General features: G+C 46.7%; 1 protein-coding gene across 3 annotated transcripts in view; it reads right to left on the bottom strand.

Moving 5' to 3' along the window:
* The window catches only part of RPS6KA3 (ribosomal protein S6 kinase A3), a 134,289-nt gene that overhangs the window by 71,983 nt on the left and 44,683 nt on the right, over nt 1–17,623 (bottom strand). Inside the window, exon 1 of one of the 3 annotated variants that reach the window (XM_066599793.1) lies at nt 11,579–11,757. The exons of the other annotated variants lie outside the window; for them this stretch is intronic. Coding sequence (XP_066455890.1) covers nt 11,579–11,623 — 45 coding nt within the window. The 5' untranslated portion in view covers nt 11,624–11,757. Of the gene's footprint in view, nt 1–11,578; nt 11,758–17,623 lie in introns of those variants that run through there. 3 annotated transcript variants of the gene reach the window in all.

The raw sequence follows: 17,623 nt of genomic DNA on the forward strand, positions 1-17,623 counted from the left end.
AAGCTTATAAAAACAAAAACAACCCATCACCGTCACCCCCCCCAACCGCCGCCAACCCCCCCCCCCCCCCACACACACCGTCACCCCCCAACCACCGCCAACCCCCCCACCCCCACCCCACCGTCACCCACCCAGCCGCCGCCAAACCCCCCCCTCCCACCGTCACCCACCCAGCCGCCGCCAAACCCCCCCCCCACCGTCACCCACCCAGCCGCCGCCAAACCCCCCCCCCCCCCACCGTCACCCACCCAGCCGCCAACCCCCACCCCGTCACCCACCCAACCGCCGCCAACCCCCACCCCGTCACCCACCCAACCGCCGCCAACCCCCACCGTCACCCACCCAACCGCTGCCAACCCCCACCGTCACCCACCCAACCGCCGCCAAACCCCCCCCCCACCCAACTTCAACAGGCGAGTCCTAAACTAGCAGGATTAAAAGACAAAGCCTTCTTCTACACCTTTTAGGCAATCACTTTGCAAGGTGTTGCTTGGAAATAAACCGTACTTAATGACTGGTATTTAATACGGCTATCTAGAATAGGGAAGTCATTTATAGAAGAGTTTATCAAATGCAAAAATTTCCTGGAGGCCCATCTATAAAATCCATTATTCTATCCATTCTTGTCACAGATTAGAGAGAATTATCCATCCACCAACACGGCAACTGTGACCCAGTGATCTCGAAAAAGTGGAAACCAATAAAAATGTACTAGCTTGCCAAGTTTATAGCAGCAGCTGACCTTCCGTCTACTCCTGCTCGGCTGCATTCTGTAACACTACTTCTGGTCTGCACCTTGCCAACCTTTGCTCTAGAACAGCTCATCTAGGAGGTGAGCTATAAAGCTGTTGACTCGGAATGTCCTGAATGAACCTCATAACTCACCATTTCGTAATTCTAAAAGGAGAACTCCCACATCGTCCATAAGAAAGCCCATTAAAAACACATTACTCCAGCGAAGTGCACTCGGCTCTAGTAGTTGTTGGCCTCATCACTGCTGGATGTCCTGATGGTTTGATACTGCATTACAAGTATTGCGGTGCCTGAGCCACAGGGCTGTAGACTGAACCTCGCGATCACACCTTCTAAGTGTCCACATGACAACATTAAGTGTTTTCACAGGTTACAAAGGATTTTACACAACATAGACAGAGGTGTCAACACGTTCATCAGCACACGCATCCCTTTTATGTACCTACTGCCAGATTAGTGCGTGCAGCACCACTGTGGTATAGGGTACAGGTAACGTGTCCGAGTTCTTTAAGGGGCATTCCAGAAACTGGATTTTGAGTTCTTACCAATCCACTCATTAGGTGAAAACTGATCGACCAGTGGAAGTCCAACTGCCCCCCCACATCACACAGCCAGGCCATAGCTTATGGTGGCTAGTGCTCCTCCCCAATGCACTGGATGGAGCTCTGAGTCCTATACAAATCCCCACAACCAAAGGACTGCAGAGTCCAGACAAGTCGTAGCCCTCCCAACGCAGTCCAAAAACACCTTCATTATTTACACATACATGGAGCAAACCGTATGCAAATTAAGTGTGAATTGTCAGATAGGCGGAGCTTCAGGAGAGAGCCTGGACCAGCCTAAGCGGACTAACCACCCATTATACAGCTTGCATTTAATTTGCATACCACAACTGCCATAAAACACTGGTAATCCCAGGGTCTTGTCAGCACTGTGGAGATAACTACAGGGTGGTAAATGCCGAGAACAATCGCTTGAAACAGATTTTTTTGGTGACTGTTGCCCCGTGTACACAGCGCCACCAACAGGGCACTGCGTGACAAATCGCTTCAGCTCACTGAAATAGAGCATCAAGCAAGTGACTTCTTGCTGTGAATGGAGACGGGCGTCCAGAAGAGATCCGCCGCCATTCACTGAACGACTATTGCTTCTGCGTGATGGCACAGGAGCGGCAGTCATCCCGTGTAGAGGCATCTTAAAAGTATGGATGGAGGAAAAACATTTTTTTGAGAGGGTCCCTTTAACATATTTTACAAGGACTACTGCCTCATCTTATATATAAAACGCTGTTTGTGTCATATGCAAATCCACAGTTCTGTCCCATTTGAATGAAATTTCGCATGAGCATTTTTCAGCACTAGGCGACGGATACTGACGTAATTAAAAATCAAAAGTTCCGACTTCCCCTGTAATTTTTTTTCCCCATAGCAACCAATCACAGGGCAGGTATCATTTCTTATACTGCTGATGTAAAATGAAAGCTGCGCTGTGATTGGTTGTTATGGGCCCCATTGATTTTCTTTTGGACAGCCTTCATAAGAGTGCAGTGCTGAGCTCATGTTTGTGGCCCCCTTTGTATATTCCAGGACTGCTAGTCCTAAAAAGGACTGTGAAACACACGGGTATATCGCCTATCTACATAATGAAGGCCATATTCAACTGTTTATTACAGTAATGTATTTGTGCAATAAGAAATGTATCATCCAATAGATCCCAGATACAGCATAATAAAAAGCCTCATTAGCACCCATCTCATTGCTCAGGCACTCGGCCCGGGTTCATACCACAGCTTCTCACTTCTGTCCGGCTCTGGCAAAAACTGAAGTTCAGATCCGACACAGTCACAAATGGAGTCCAATGGATGCAGTTAACTAGAATCGGGTCTGTTATGTTTCCATCATGACCTTGGGGGTCTTATATAATAGTACAGCATGGTGCGCCATTGTGTGCAGCTCTGCACCAGCCCGGATGTAACAGGTTGTAGCTGGGTGATGGAACTGCTGCCCTATTTTCAGATTACAAGTAAAAAATGAGACCCACGCAGGAGCCAAACCCAAACATCGATAGTTCTCAAACATTTCATTATCTTTTCCAGCTCAATGACAAGATACATAAGCGTAAGGCTGGGCGCCTAAAACTAATCTAGGTCCTTTTTTTAATTTCAGTTTCTGATGGCTTTGGAGGGTACCTACACCGGGTGGTCCTGTCCGTACGCTGTCCGACGTGCTGAACACAAAGATGGACATGTGCTATTCCCGTCCAAAAATCAGACAATAGGACTAGCAGCGGTTTTTTTTTTTTAATTTTAACTTTGATTTTTCGGCAGTTTTCATACACCCACTAAAATGAATGCGTGTCGTCTGATTTTCAGACCAATTTTTCAGCCCTAAAATAAGACATATCCTCCATGTATCCTTAATCTCAATTTCTTTTCTAAGCAAGCTAAAAATACTATTTGTACAATTCCTTGACAAGTACTGATTCAGAAGTGGGGTACAAACTTTAGTTATGTACACAAAGGATGGAGGTCCCCCCCGTCATCCCAGCCCCCCATATTGTTCCACCCCCTCATTCCAGCACCCCCCCCCATATTGTTTCACCCCTCCTATACTACCCTCAAAATACTGTCCACTCCCCATCACCACAAACCCCATATACTGCCCTCTGCCTCCTCAGTCATCATAGCCCATGTACCTTCTGTCCCACACAGCAACTTCTCCTCTGAGATGACTACCAGACAGCTATGGTAGCTATTTTCCGCCAAGATGAGAACTTATTTGCATATTTTTTTCCCAGGCATTGTCTGGCCTTTAAGACTAAAAACCAACTAGGTGATCTCCATTAGGAGAAATTTTGCCCCCCAGAATACATAACATATTACCATATATACTTGAGTATTAGCCGACCCGAGTATAAGCCAAGTTAGTAAGTTTTTTTGGGGGGGGGTAAAAACACCTGAAAACTTATTGACTCGAGTATAAGCCTAGCTATACTCCAGTATATACTAGGTAAAGAACAAATGCGATACTTACCACCCAGCCGGCGTCTGTGTCCCTGGTGCGATGGTCTGCCCGGCGGTGCGGCAAGCTGCTTGAGAATTCTCCCCGCTATCATCTCCCTGCTCGGCTTCAAATTCCCCCGCCATCTGCACTGTGTAAGAAAGCACTGTGATTGGATCGAGCACCAGCCAATCAGTGATGTCATCCACTGAATGGCTGTGGATGATCAAGCACCGTTTGTGAGTGGCTGGCCCTCTATCCAATTACAGTGCTTACCTACACAGCGCTGACGGCAGGGGAGTTCAAAGTTGAGCGGGGAGAATTCTCAAGCAGCTTGCCGCACCGCCGGGGAGACCATCGCGTCTGGGACACAGACGCAGCCTGGGAGGGGAGTATTGCGGGTTTTGTGCTTTTTTTACCCTTACTCAAGTATAAGCCGATGAGGCTTTTTCAGTATTAAAAAAATGTGCTGAAAAACGAGGCTTATACTCGAGTATATATGGTATATTGATAAAAAGCACCTCTGCAAAAAATATCTCTGTGCAATCAAGAACTTTGAAATGTTGGTATAAACCACAGTGACAGGAAAACCATACGAACTGCACACCGATGCAATCCCTTCCTATCATTAAAATCAAACCAGCTGCTTTCTATAGAATTCTTGCAGAGCCCAATTATCATAATTGAAACGCTATCATAGAAAGTGAAGTTTCATCTTCACACTTGCTGACTTTGTAGTTAGAAAGCACTACAGAAAAGCTAGCTATAGTCTAGTTTGCCAACAAGCTATGTACTAAAATTATATACACGTTCACAGTTACATGAAAGCGTGCACTTTTTCTTGCTAGGCTGCCTGTCCATGGGCGATAAATCGCCCGCTGATCACGCTTTGTAAAGCTTTCTATAGGATTACTATGGAAAGCACAGCTCCAGAGTCCATGAGCGGAGAATCATAGCGATTCTGCGCTTGCAAGATTTAAATCGCGGCATGCTGCGGTTGCCGCGATTCTCCGCTGTGAGCCTATTAAGATAGGCTTATCTTGGAGACCTGTCAGTGCTCCCTGGTCCTCCCCACGGCAGAATATCGCTAGCGATATTCCGCCTCGGCCATGAACAGGGGGGGGGCCTTACCTGGTTTTTATTAAAAAAAATAAAAAAATTATCCTATAGGACTTATGAGCCACTTGGTCTAAGTTAGATCTATTAGGAGACATTCATCAAAATGTTGCAGACTGCATGTTAAATTGAGAGCAAAATACCTTCTTTGTGGTGTGAAAGCCAGTGCTGGGAATATACCTTCTCAGCTCTGGAGCAGTTGTATAACTTTATACACTTTTTTTTTTTTAAGTTCTCCATCAGATCTAAACCATCGCAACCACCTAAATCATGTACTGGCTTTATGCTTAATGGGATGCTGTGGCATGATCTGAAGAGGGCTTTGCACAAAAGGCATCCCAGAAATATTGATGATCTGAAATATTTGCAGGGAGGAAGGGTCCAAAATTCCTCCTCAATGTTGTTCAAAATCACTTTGCAACTATAGTGAACGTTTTAGTAGAGGTTATAAAAGTCAAAAGGTTCATTTACCTCTTCTTCCTACACTCTGGACGTTTACTCAATATGCTCAATAAAAAGACATGAATGGTACTACTATCAGTGCGCTATTAGTTTATTTTCACTGTGCTTATCTAGATTGGTGACGAAGATAACAATCAGAACATATTTTATTAGTAATCAATGCAGAAATCCAGGTAGTCCCAAAGGTTACCCACACACTCTACAGCTCACTAATTCCATTACAGCACCCAAAATGTCAATTTTTCAGAACTGAAAGGAATCGGCTATTGTAGCTTGTAATGCATTGAAATAAGCTATAGAATTTTTCATATATCCCATCCTCCTCTCCCACCTATTCTCATCACTGCTAGGCATTCTCAGCGACAGGACAGCAAAAAAAGCACAAGAAGAAATGAAAATTCCTAATATTTCAAGGACAAGACGAATTCCAGTCACCCAGTTGTCATAGTGACTAAGAACAGTGCACTGAAACTGAAGGCCTGCCCTTCCTGTGTTAGAGATTCTCCTATAACCAACTCTCTCTGAAATGCTCCGTCTCAGATAACCTCTTCTGCGCTGCCTCCACAGGACAGCAAGTCCCCAGTACTGCGGTGTGCAGGAGCACAGTAAGCAGGTCTGCAGAAACTGGGTTTAAAGCAAGAGGACGTACAATACAGAGAACCATAATATAACCTGTAAGAAATAATCCGACAAGAACAATGATGGAGGCCATTAACGTAGCGGTGGATAGGATACATTCCTGCGGGTCCGCAGCACCGTGAAGCTGCAGCATACTAGTTCCGTTGGTTCTTCTAGTCTTCTGCAGACAGCATCGGGTATTATAAGATGCTGTAATGGCTCGTTCACACTTACGTTAGGCTGCTGCACATGAACAGGTCGGATTCCGCTCGCCGATTTCCGCCGCGGAAGCCCTGGGATTCATTGTGGAAACGAATTGCGAATGTTTGCAGACTATCGTGGATGTGAGCATTTTTTCCCGTGTGGATGCGCATCGTCCAAAAAATATCGCAAGCAGGTGATTACAGAGAGTTGCCCAACCCCTTGGAAAATACCTTCTATACAAAGGGTTAATGCCCAGATGACATTCTCTTGTGCTTGGAACAGCATATGGCTCTCTGGGCTTGGGAGAGCAATGCCCATGTCCAATCCCCCAGCTACTACAATGGACAACGGTGTGTTGTCTGTCATGCGCTTACGCTTATTCATTTTGTTATCTGGTCTCCTAGCAACCTACGAACCATCTGCCTACAAATCCGCGCCCATCTGCAATGTAATTGTGGATGCACTGCGATTCAAATGCTCTCAGAGATCAATGGAAATCAGGTTAAAAAAAAAAATCCCAATTCACTTTTGTGCGTCATCTTGAAGCTGTGGATGCTAATGCCTTCCACCGGGCGAATATTACAGCGGATCGTCCACGCGGGTTCTGATCTCAGATTCTGCAATTCAAGCCGGAACAGAGCCCTATCTGTTCTATTCTTGGAGCAAAGATACAGAATTTAAAAAAACTGCAATTAAAAAAAAAAAGTTTGTTTTTTCCCCCCATTGATTTCAATGGGTTTTCAAAAGGCAGAAAGCAAACAGAAAGGTTTCAGTTTTTGTTTATATTTTTAAATGGAAAAGTAGCATTGCAGACTGCACTATTTTTCCGTCCAAAAAAAGGGGAAACCAAAAAGGAATAAAAGCAAAGACTTCTCTTTGCTTTGTTATTTGAAACCCTATTGAAATATAAGTCCTACCCTGAAAATAAGCCGTAGCTGAAGGACAAAAAAAAAAAAAAAAGTATACAATCACCTAGAAGCGCCGTCCAGGGCTGCGCTGCAGTTTCTACCCCCGGGTTGCGGACCCGGGTGGTCTTTTCTTCTGGCAGGGGATTGAAAAATCCTTGCTTCCAGGAAGCGCTGGCTGTGATTGGCTGACACTTTGGCTGTGATTGGTTAATTGAGCACTGGCTATGATTGGCTAAACGTTAGCCAATCACAGCCACTGCTTCCAGGAGTTGGGGATTTTTCAATCTCTGGCCAGAAGATGAAGAGAAACAGTGCCGGGAATCGGGAAGATGATGCGGCCGGACAGACAACGATTCTAGGAGATTTATACTTTTTTCCCCTGCAGCCAGGACTTAGATTAGGGCTTTGACAGTAGGATTTCCTACTGTCAAAGTTGCATCGAGATCCACGAAAAATCGCATTTTCGTGCAATGCAGTACAGGCAGGCTCCATAGGGAAACATGGGCTACAAAACCTCACGAGTCGCAGGCATATCCCTGGGCCAGCGAGGTTTTTGTGTTGGGTTGCTGCATGCTACAAAACATCACGTGTGAAGAAACCCATAGGAAAGCGTGGGCTTCACATACATGCGATTTGTAGCAACACGACAACATCGCACGACTGTCGCCCGTGTGAAGGAGGCCCTAAACTGAACACAAAGGGGATACTTTCCACTTGTAGCCGACCTCCACAGAGTAGAATTTTCGCCAACAAAATGGAAAGCAGACAGAACTGATGCAAACAGAATGAGTTGCATTATTGGAGCCATTATTTCCGTTTTCCTGCTCTGAGGGCTCTTTTAGCGAAAGGAGCGTTTGAACAATTTTTCTTATTAAACAAGTGAAAATGAATAAAAATCATTCAGTGTAAATGCAGCCAATGGTCGAGCGACGAACTAGATACCGTTCACTTCTCGCTCATTTTATTCAGACATGAAACTCGTTGGCTCGCTCACCAATCTTTCAGTGTAAGGCCTCCTTCCCACGAGCGTGACGGGCTCCGCCGCGTAATATTACGCAGTGAAGCCCGTCACGGCGCCCCCCAGAGCCCCTATACTTACCTGCGGGAGATAGCGTGAAAACGCTTCCCCGCCCACCGCCGTCGCGTCATGTGACACGCCCACCGCGTCACATGACGCGGCCGGCCGTGTCACGTGACGCGCCGGCCGCGTCATATGACGCACTGGCCGCGTCATATGACGCGCGGCGGTAGGCGGGGAAGCGTTTTTTCACGCCATCTTCCGCTGGTTGCAGCGGGAGATAGCGTGAACGGACGGCTTCCATTGACTGCAATGGAAGCCATCAGCGCGTACAGCCCGTCCTCACCCGCAGCAAATAGAGCATGCTGCGGGTGAGGACGGGAGAAATCGCGGTGCGTAATTCCGCGGTGGAATTACGCATCGTGAGCATTGTGCTATTAGGTTCAATAGAACCTAATAGCATGGTGCAACGCAGCGGATTTTTGCCGCGGATTTACGTGGCGTAAATCCGTTCGTGGGAAGGAGGCCTAAATACCAATCACCAAGTCATTCTTCGTCATTTATACAGCGAACGACTGAAGGACTTCCCATTTGAAGATGCCAACGATGTATCTGCCGTATAAACAGGCTGCCTGAGTGATGACAGACAGTCGCTCATTCACGCAATATATCGTTTGGTGTAAATGGACCCAGAGAACGGTTCAGGAATTCTAAAAAACAGATGGCCGATGTGACCCCAGCCTTACATTCAGTGTCTTACAGCGGCGTCAAATCCTTTGGCTAAAGCCAGCTCTAGTCTAGATGGGGCCTCTGATATAAGTACCTGCCATACCAGAAGCCTAACATTATCCTCACAGGTGCCAAAACAGAAAACCACCACAATTATCTGGTAAATACCCCTGGCAGGAGGGTATACGAGTGAAGCCCAACACACACAGTAAACAGGCAATGGCAGAACTTCATTCCTAGTAAATGTCAACTAGTAGCCAACTACCCCCCCCCCCCCCCCCATATATTATTACCTTACAGAATAGCCACAGTACGTCTATTTCTGTTGGGGCACGTTATCCTTCACAGCTCTGGACAACCTGCATTTACACCCACGACAGCAGCAGGAACGTGGCTAATGTATTTCTTTATGATCGGTCCACAGTATGATGACAGGACAAGGCAGCCCCCCGGGGCAGCCCCCGTACCCATGGTAAGGCCATACGGGACAGAACCACTCTGGATTTGCAACATATGACAGTATGCAGAAGGAGGAGAGGTTACAAGTTACACCCACATCTGCAAACTGCCATGGGAGAATCACCGCTCAAACCGGTGACTACTTGGTCTGGATGAGAGTTGCTGGAGGAGGCGGGTATCCCATTTTTTTTTTAGACCATTTTAAAGCACAATTTTCTATTGTCCCAGAAACTCCTTTAAGGGCTTGTCAGAGTCCAAACACACTTGGCCATGTGGGTAATTTTGCACAAAAAAACTAAGTTATATTCACGAGTCGGATATCCCTTTGGGTACAGCACAGCCACTCCGACCCAGGAAGTTGCTGCACTAGTCACATGCCCTTCATCATGCACATGACTGTTCAGCCAATCACCAGCCTCAGAAGTCATGTCAGCATGAACATGTGCCCACGGAGGTCAGCGATTGGCTGTGTGGCTAAACTAGGCCTGGGGGGAGGGGGTTGATGAGGGGGGCATCATACCAATCAGTTTGGCTAGGACCTCAGTCACATGGGCAAATGCAATTTGGTCTGTGAAAAATGCACTGTTTTTAATGCACATATGCAATTATTTATATGCATTTTTAAAAGAAAAAGCAAAAAGGCCCAAATGATGCCAATTTGGTCACAACCCACAGAAATCAGGGTGTGCAAAAAATAAATTTTAAAAATTGTTGCTTTTCTTAAAAATAAAAAAAATGTATGCACCCAGAGACCTTAAAGGAGATGTCTCGAGGAAGCAGTGAATTTTTTTTTTTGCCCAGTCCCCCCCATTAAGTACACATTACTAAGCCCCCCTGTAAATGACATTTCTAGCTGGTTCGTACTTACCGTTCCAGCGTTTCAGCAACTTATAAAAGTTTCCCCAAGATGGCCGCCGGCTCTTTTCCCGTCGCTCGCTGCAGCCCGACGTGCGCGCTCCCGAGACGCTGCCAGCTGTGTCTCCATGACAACACGACGCCCCGCAGCCGCCGACCGGACCCCTGGAGTGAACACGGCCGACCAGTCACCCACCGCCAGGCAGAAGGTAACCGGCGCAGCCCCCCCCCCCCCCCCCCATCACAGCGGCAGCCCCCCCGGCCCAGCGACAGCCCCCCCCCCCCCGGCGCAGCGCTAGTTCCCCCGGCGCAGCGCTAGTTCCCCCGGCGCAGCGCTAGTTCCCCCGGCGCAGCGCTAGTTCCCCCGGCGCAGCGCTAGTTCCCCCGGCGCAGCGACAGCCCCCCCCCCCCCCCCCCCCGGCCCAGCGCTAGTTCCCCCAGCCTAGCGAAGGCCCCCCCCGGCCCAGCGACAGCCCCCCCCCATCGCAGCGGCAGCCCCCCCCGGCGCAGCGGCAGCCCCCCCCGGCCCATCACTTACCAGGACAGCTGGACGGCGGGACAGCTGGGCGGCTTCTCCGGACAGCTCGGCAGCTCTGCACCTTCCTCTAACAGAGGAAGGTACAGAATGGCCGCTCCAGCGCGCTCCCGAGCAGTGACAGCTCGTCTGCGCATGCGCAGAAGAGCTGTAGCGGGGAGCGCACTGAAGCGGCTCGTGCTGAAAGGAGAAGACCGGACTGCGCAAGCGCGTCTAAAAAAGCAAGCTGCCAGCGAATTTAGACGGAACCATGGAGACGAGGACGCTAGCAACGGAGCAGGTAAGTGAATAACTTCTGTATGGCTCATAATTAATGCACGATGTATATTACAAAGTGCATTAATATGGCCATACGGAAGTGTATAACCCCACTTGGTTTCGCGAGACCACCCCTTTAATTGGTGATTTTGGTCTGTTAATTTAAAAGCTCTTGTTAAAAAGAAAAAAAAAAAAAAAAAAAGAAAAGAAAAAAAAAATCACTACCAAAGTCTACAGGTGCATATTTATAATTTTTAAAAAAGCATGGCAAAATTGGTCAGCCAAAAAAAACAGAAACAAAACAAGCCTGTTGGAATACATTACTTTTTACGGTTCTGTATCCTTTTCGTATTGCCATTGAATTCAATACATAGCATAACCAAACACCCCCATATAACAACCACTATACAAGTAACCTTTGTCCTCACTGCAAGTTACCTGTTAAAAACATAAGACAAAAACCTGCGCAAAGAAACAAAAAGCACAACACAAAGTTATAAACTAGTTAAAGCAGCTGCAGAAGTTACTCAGCAACAGTTCTGGTAAATTTGTGATATGCAGGACAAGTACAAACATGTTACCCACTGCTGCCAGTCACAATACCGTCCTCATATACACAAGGAGGGGAGGAAGGGTTTACAGCAGCGACAAAGCTAGGTCTTACCCTTAAAGAACGTATCCGTAGACCCCAGAACTTTAACATGGCCATGAAGTCATAATGCTAGGACTGTCCCGCACAGACATCTGACAAGTTAGAGAGGAAGGCCAAACCCCTCACGTTCTTGCTGCTACCAGCTGTTCCGGCAATTAGAAAATTTCCTGTGAGAGGAGAGTCAGAGATTGCAAGCAAAGGACTCTTGATCCTTTTCCTCTGACAAAAGGGGGAAAAAAAAGCTCAGAGCAGAGAGATTGCAGGACATGAGATCCAAGGAGGAAGCTCGAATCTACAAGAGGCCGACAGCAGTATGATCCTACAGATGCCGCAGCTTTGTCACATGAGACAGCTACAGTAGGTTGAGGGCAAACAAGACGCCCGACTCTTATTAAGGTGGTAAATACGCATGTTCCTAAAGCCAACACACTCCAGCTTCATCTGCCCTTAACTTCCTGCAAGACAGCCAGGTGCTTCTGTTGAGCACAGACAGAGGTCAACCCTGTGCCCGTATGCTCCACCAACTACTATCCTACACCGTGCTCTAGTTAAATATACATGGAAGCGTATAGAGGATGTGGGATACGTAGAAATCCATTTCAAGTACACCGAGTAATAGTCTTGTCTTCTAAGGCATATTAAGCGTGTAGTCTAAGGGGAATGGTTTTATTCCTTTACTCCACCACTACCACAAAGTGCATAAATGCAGTCCTGGAGACAACTCAAAATCTGCATGTCAGACCACTGCTGGCACTACGGAGTCTGCTGGGAGCAATTACACAATTTAAATAGGAGGTATCTGAGCCCGCATGTAAACCGGCGGAGAAGGATTGGGCCTTTTAAGATTTTAAAGCACAGGACGTAAAATTAGAGAGACAGAAAATGTACTTACAAATTTAGAGGGACACACCCCGACATGGAGCGGGACAGACACAAGGACAAGATTACAGGATTCCAGCAAGCTAATTGACTTATACTGTTATATGATCACATAGCTTTTACCAGTCCAGACCCAAACTAAAGCTGACATGACGAGAAAAACTCACTGTCTAATTAAATCAGCATCCCACCACAATCCATGTGACAGGCATATGTTTCATAGGTCACCGACGCTGCATTGGTTCATGGGAAATGACACTTAGTATTTGACATGCATGTCATGGACTTGGTTCAAAGTGTCATATAGACAAGTATAGGGAGCACCTGCTACGCAAACATTCCAACACTCCTAGGAATAACTTGGGGCTCTTGCATGGAAGATACGTCCGCAGAAAACACTCAAGGAGCATGCAGCAGAATGCATGATGTACGGCTGTGTGCCAACAAATCCCTATGCACCATATTGGTGTGTAAACACGCATAATACACACCAAGATGATGCATATTGCTTTTCACAGGCTGTGCGTGGGAGGCTCTGAGTGAGGGCTCTTTCACACTCATGTAATGGAGCCCTTACTGACTTTCAAAAGGCACATATATTACAAAGGTAACAGATTGGTGCCCAACAGGCAAATACGATTACTAGAGGCAGACCATAGGAAAGAGATTCTTAAGACCACCCCAAAGGAAATCTGTAATCTCTGGCTTGGATCATTAAGGAGTTGTCCAGTTGTAAACTATTGATGGCCATCAATAGTAGATAAAGGGGGTCTAACAACTCGGATTCCCACATAACAGCTGTTTGCCCATGCATGGAGCAGATAGCTCTGTTCCAACTGCAGTGGCGAAGCTTGGCATTACATGCAAAGCTCCGATTGAGGTGAATGAGACGTCAGCCAGAAATTCTGTTATGATATATCCGGCAGAGCCTAAAGAACCTTAAACAGTTACTGATCACTTTCCTGTGACTAGTGCTGATCATCCAGATCGGTGCTAGTTTATCATGATATATGGCAGACGAACTGCACATAGCTTCCCCTTTGTTAGCAGCACATCACCCATTCGCACGGAGGGACATACTGCCGACAACGTTTTTCTGGGGGCTTTTTGGCTGCACAAAAGATGCGACGAGCCAATGAATGAGAGTTTGCTCAGCTGTAGACCGACGGGTCCAGCTCCACACAGCCAAATGATTGGGCAAAAGTTCTTACTCGATAGACCATGTAAAATTCTCTGATAGGGCTTGTGCCAAGATGGGATCTCCCGTTCATGTGGCCTATTAAGGCATACAAGTGTCAGAGAGGGGCGGCCCACTTGGGACCTCCCATCTCAGCACACTGGGTTACTCTACAACTCATGGGAATGTCCAGTAATGCTACATTTCACGGACCGCGGCTTCCTCAGCAATAACTGCTATTTGCCAAGGGTGCTGCATTCTGAAAGGGGCTGTGCTTATTGGCATGACACATCAAGCCTACAATAAACCACAGATGTTAGAATCATACAAAAGACCATTAAGGCAGATCTTCGAGATGGTTGAAAACAAGGTGCATGACAAGTTATCAGGACGTGTGGTCCTTTAATTTTTGCAGGGGGCAAGTCAAAAACCAGCCATTTCTACAGTTTTTTTTTTTTGATGTTCAGAGTGGTATAAATATTACCTTCATTTTATGGGTCATTACGATTATGAGGTTTTACCTCATTTGCAGAATACAAACTTTTTACCTTTTTAATTTGAGTTGATAGCTGTATTAGGGCTTATTCAGACGACCGTATATCAGCCGGCTATTCACGCTCTCTGCAGGGGGAGGAGGCTGGAAGAGTTGCGAGCAGTGCTCTGAGCTCCCGCCCCCCCTCGGCCCTTCGGCACTATTTGCAATGGGAGGGGGCGGAGCCAACTACGAGACTTAGCTCCACCGCCTCACATTGCAAATAGTGCCGAGGGGCGGAGAGAAGGCGGGAGCTCAGAGCACTGCTCCCGACTCTTCCAGCCTCCACCCCTGCAGAGAGGGATGCCGTATATCAGCCGGCATGAATACCCAGCCGATATACGGTCGTCTGAATAAGCCCTTAGGCCTCTTTTTTGTGGGAAAACTTGTGGTTTTTATGGGTACCATTTTGAGGTATTTATTTTCTTATTCCTGTTTTGCGGAAGCAAGATAAAGGTATTCTGCCATTTTTTAACCAGAATATATAGTGCTCAATAACTAATGCAATATTTTATAGTACGGGTTGTTTTTGATGTGGCATTTATGTGTAGGGTTTTTGTTATTTTTATTTCTTCAATATTTAAAGCTCTGTGTAAGAGGTTTGTAAGCTTTTTTTTTTTTTTATTACAAATGTTTAGATGCCAAGGTCGGCAATAACGGCATCATGTGCGGTGTTATGCGGTGAAGAGGAGCGATTAGATGAGCACGTCCTTATTTCATTCCTCTTCTGGGAAAAAAAGACTCCCATATGTGACAATCAGAGAGAAAATATGCTCTCTGATTGATGGGGGTGGGAGTGGTGAAATGACATGAACGAAACATTTGTGTCTCCCTTCCCTTGGACAAGGAGATTATAGGCAAATTACAGATCTCCGCTGCTGACTTGTCCTCCTCGTCTCCTCTACTCACACTGACTGAAGTGGGGTCGGGAAAACTGAATTTATAACGGTCATTTCAAATGGGTGTAGCTTCGGTTCTGTGAGGGCTACAGACATGCCTTTGATGTCATTTTAAAGCCTCTTAGAATCTTAGCTTTAACCCATTGAGGACCAAGCACCGTAAATTTACGGCGCTTGGTCCTGGGCTTTAAACCCAGCTGGAAGAAAAAACACAGCAGGGGTTTAAAGCCTATGCTTCTGCAATAAATCAGAAGCATTGTCGGGTTGTCAGCTGTTAGTTACAGCTGATAACCCGGAGGAGAAGGCAGGAATGGTTTTTAAAGGGGTTGTCCCGCGCCGAAACGTTTTTTTTTCTTTTTTCAACACCCCCCCCCCCCCCCCCCCCCGTTCGGCGCGAGACAACCCCGATGCAGGGGTTAAAAAAAGAACACCGGACAGCGCTTACCTGAATCCCCGCGCTCCGGTGACTTCTTACTTACCTGCTGAAGATGGCCGCCGCCATCTTCTCCCTCGGTGGACCGCAGGGCTTCTGTGCGGTCCATTGCCGATTCCAGCCTCCTGATTGGTTGGAATCGGCACGTGACGGGGCGGAGCTACACGGAGCCCCATTGAGAAAAGGAGAAGACCCGGACTGCGCAAGCGCGTCTAATTTGGCCATTAGACGGCGAAAATTAGACGGCAACCATGGAGACGAGGACGCCAGCAACGGAACAGGTAAGTGAATAACTTTTGATAACTTCTGTATGGCTCATAATTAATGCACAATGTACATTATAAAGTGCATTAATATGGCCATACAGAAGTGTATAGACCCACTTGCTTTCGCGGGACAACCCCTTTAAGCTTTTCTGCCTTCTCCTTTCTCTAGTACACAGCGCTCAATGAGCACTATGTACTAAAGAGTGAAAATGAAGATAGTTCTTTCAATAGGCGAGCCGGCTGCCGGGATTCCCTGGCACAGCAGAGCTGCAGGGTCATAGCAGACCCTGATCAGCTCTGCCAGTGACTACTGTCACTACAGGGGGATGTTTTCTCTGTAACTGAGGCTCCCATGGATGCCTCAGGTACAGTGGAAAAGTGTCAAATTAAATGTTAAATATATATATATATATATATATATATATATATATATATATATATATATATATATAATTTTTTCATCTTTTTATACTCCTAAGACAAAAAAAAAGTCAGTCAGTGAAATATAATTTTGGTAGCTGAAGGAGAAAAAAAAGGGTGTGGGGGGGGGGGGGGGGGAGAAAGGCATTAAAACCACCACATGGGTCAAGTCCCTAAAAAGTGTCTGGTCCTTAATGGGTTAAAAAGCATGCCGGTAGCCCTGACAGAACCAGAGCTACAGACATCCACAGTAGAATGAGCTCTGTTCATCCAAACCTGTAATGCCCTTTTCCTGCAGAATAGACTAGTTCATCCTAAGCTGTAAGGGGGTTAAAGAAAGGTTCCAGTTTTTCCTTGAAAAACAAGTTGTGTCTTTATAGATTGTTTTTAAGCGATGGCTTCTTACTCCTTGCAGGACAACAACCCCAGCTTAGGGCTCACACACACATTGAATCCTATTCTCTGTGGACAGAGCCTTGACAACTCAATATTTGCAACAGGATGTCAGGAGATTTATTTAGACACATTACAAGACGCAGGATACATAGGCTTCCTCCTCAAAAGTCAAATACTGCTTGATGTCCTCACTTAAAGGGAAGCGAGAGCGCTGACCGCCGAATCAGCAGTCTGCAAACAGGCCTATTTCTGGGGCTGTCTTAATGGAATAAGCAGTAATGGCTCCATATTGATCTGTGCAGCTGCAGTAAGTCGTTTGCATTAGCCACCAATGAGGCGCTCGCTGGAGCTTCAAACCCATCTGCAAATACTAATATTACAAGCAGATTCCACTCAACAACAAAAGTATTGGAAGTTTATTTCAGAAAACAGATAGGTTGGGTGGCACCCTGGGTGAATTTTGTTTGGGCGTTCCTGTCATAAGAAAAATTATATATATATTGCAGTCTGGCGATATTCTGCTTGTGCAATACACAGAACACACAGACAAAAACCGCTCAGTGAATAAATACTGTATCAGAACCATGCTTTATAAATAATTGCAGTACCAGAACCAAGCCCATAACATAATACAACCCCAGAACCAAGCTGTCAAGATAAATGCAGCAACTGAACTGAGCAACCATGCTGTGGGGGTGCTGATGGGCTGACTATAGTGCTTCGGAATATCAGAGGGGAGATGGATGATTCATGTAGCTTTAACAAGATGCTGCGGCACAAAATGAAGGAGATCTGGCCGGGCAGACCAAGGGGGAATATAGCCCCCAGCCTTCATCTAGCTGGTGCCTCCCCAACAAGTTGGTGACCTGCACCCTGTGCGACCACATAGGTTATATGCAACCAAGGCTGGCCATGGCAGACACAAACCACAATCAGCAATTCTGCCATAACTAAATAATAGCCTGGTTAGGGTTTCCTAAATTACCGCTAAGGCTGCATGCACACCGGCGGGTTGGATTCCACATTCAGAAGCCCGCAGTGGATTCAGACCCTGT

Source organism: Eleutherodactylus coqui, chromosome 4 (genome assembly GCF_035609145.1).
Source record: "Eleutherodactylus coqui strain aEleCoq1 chromosome 4, aEleCoq1.hap1, whole genome shotgun sequence".
Classification (NCBI taxonomy): Eukaryota; Metazoa; Chordata; class Amphibia; order Anura; family Eleutherodactylidae; genus Eleutherodactylus; species Eleutherodactylus coqui.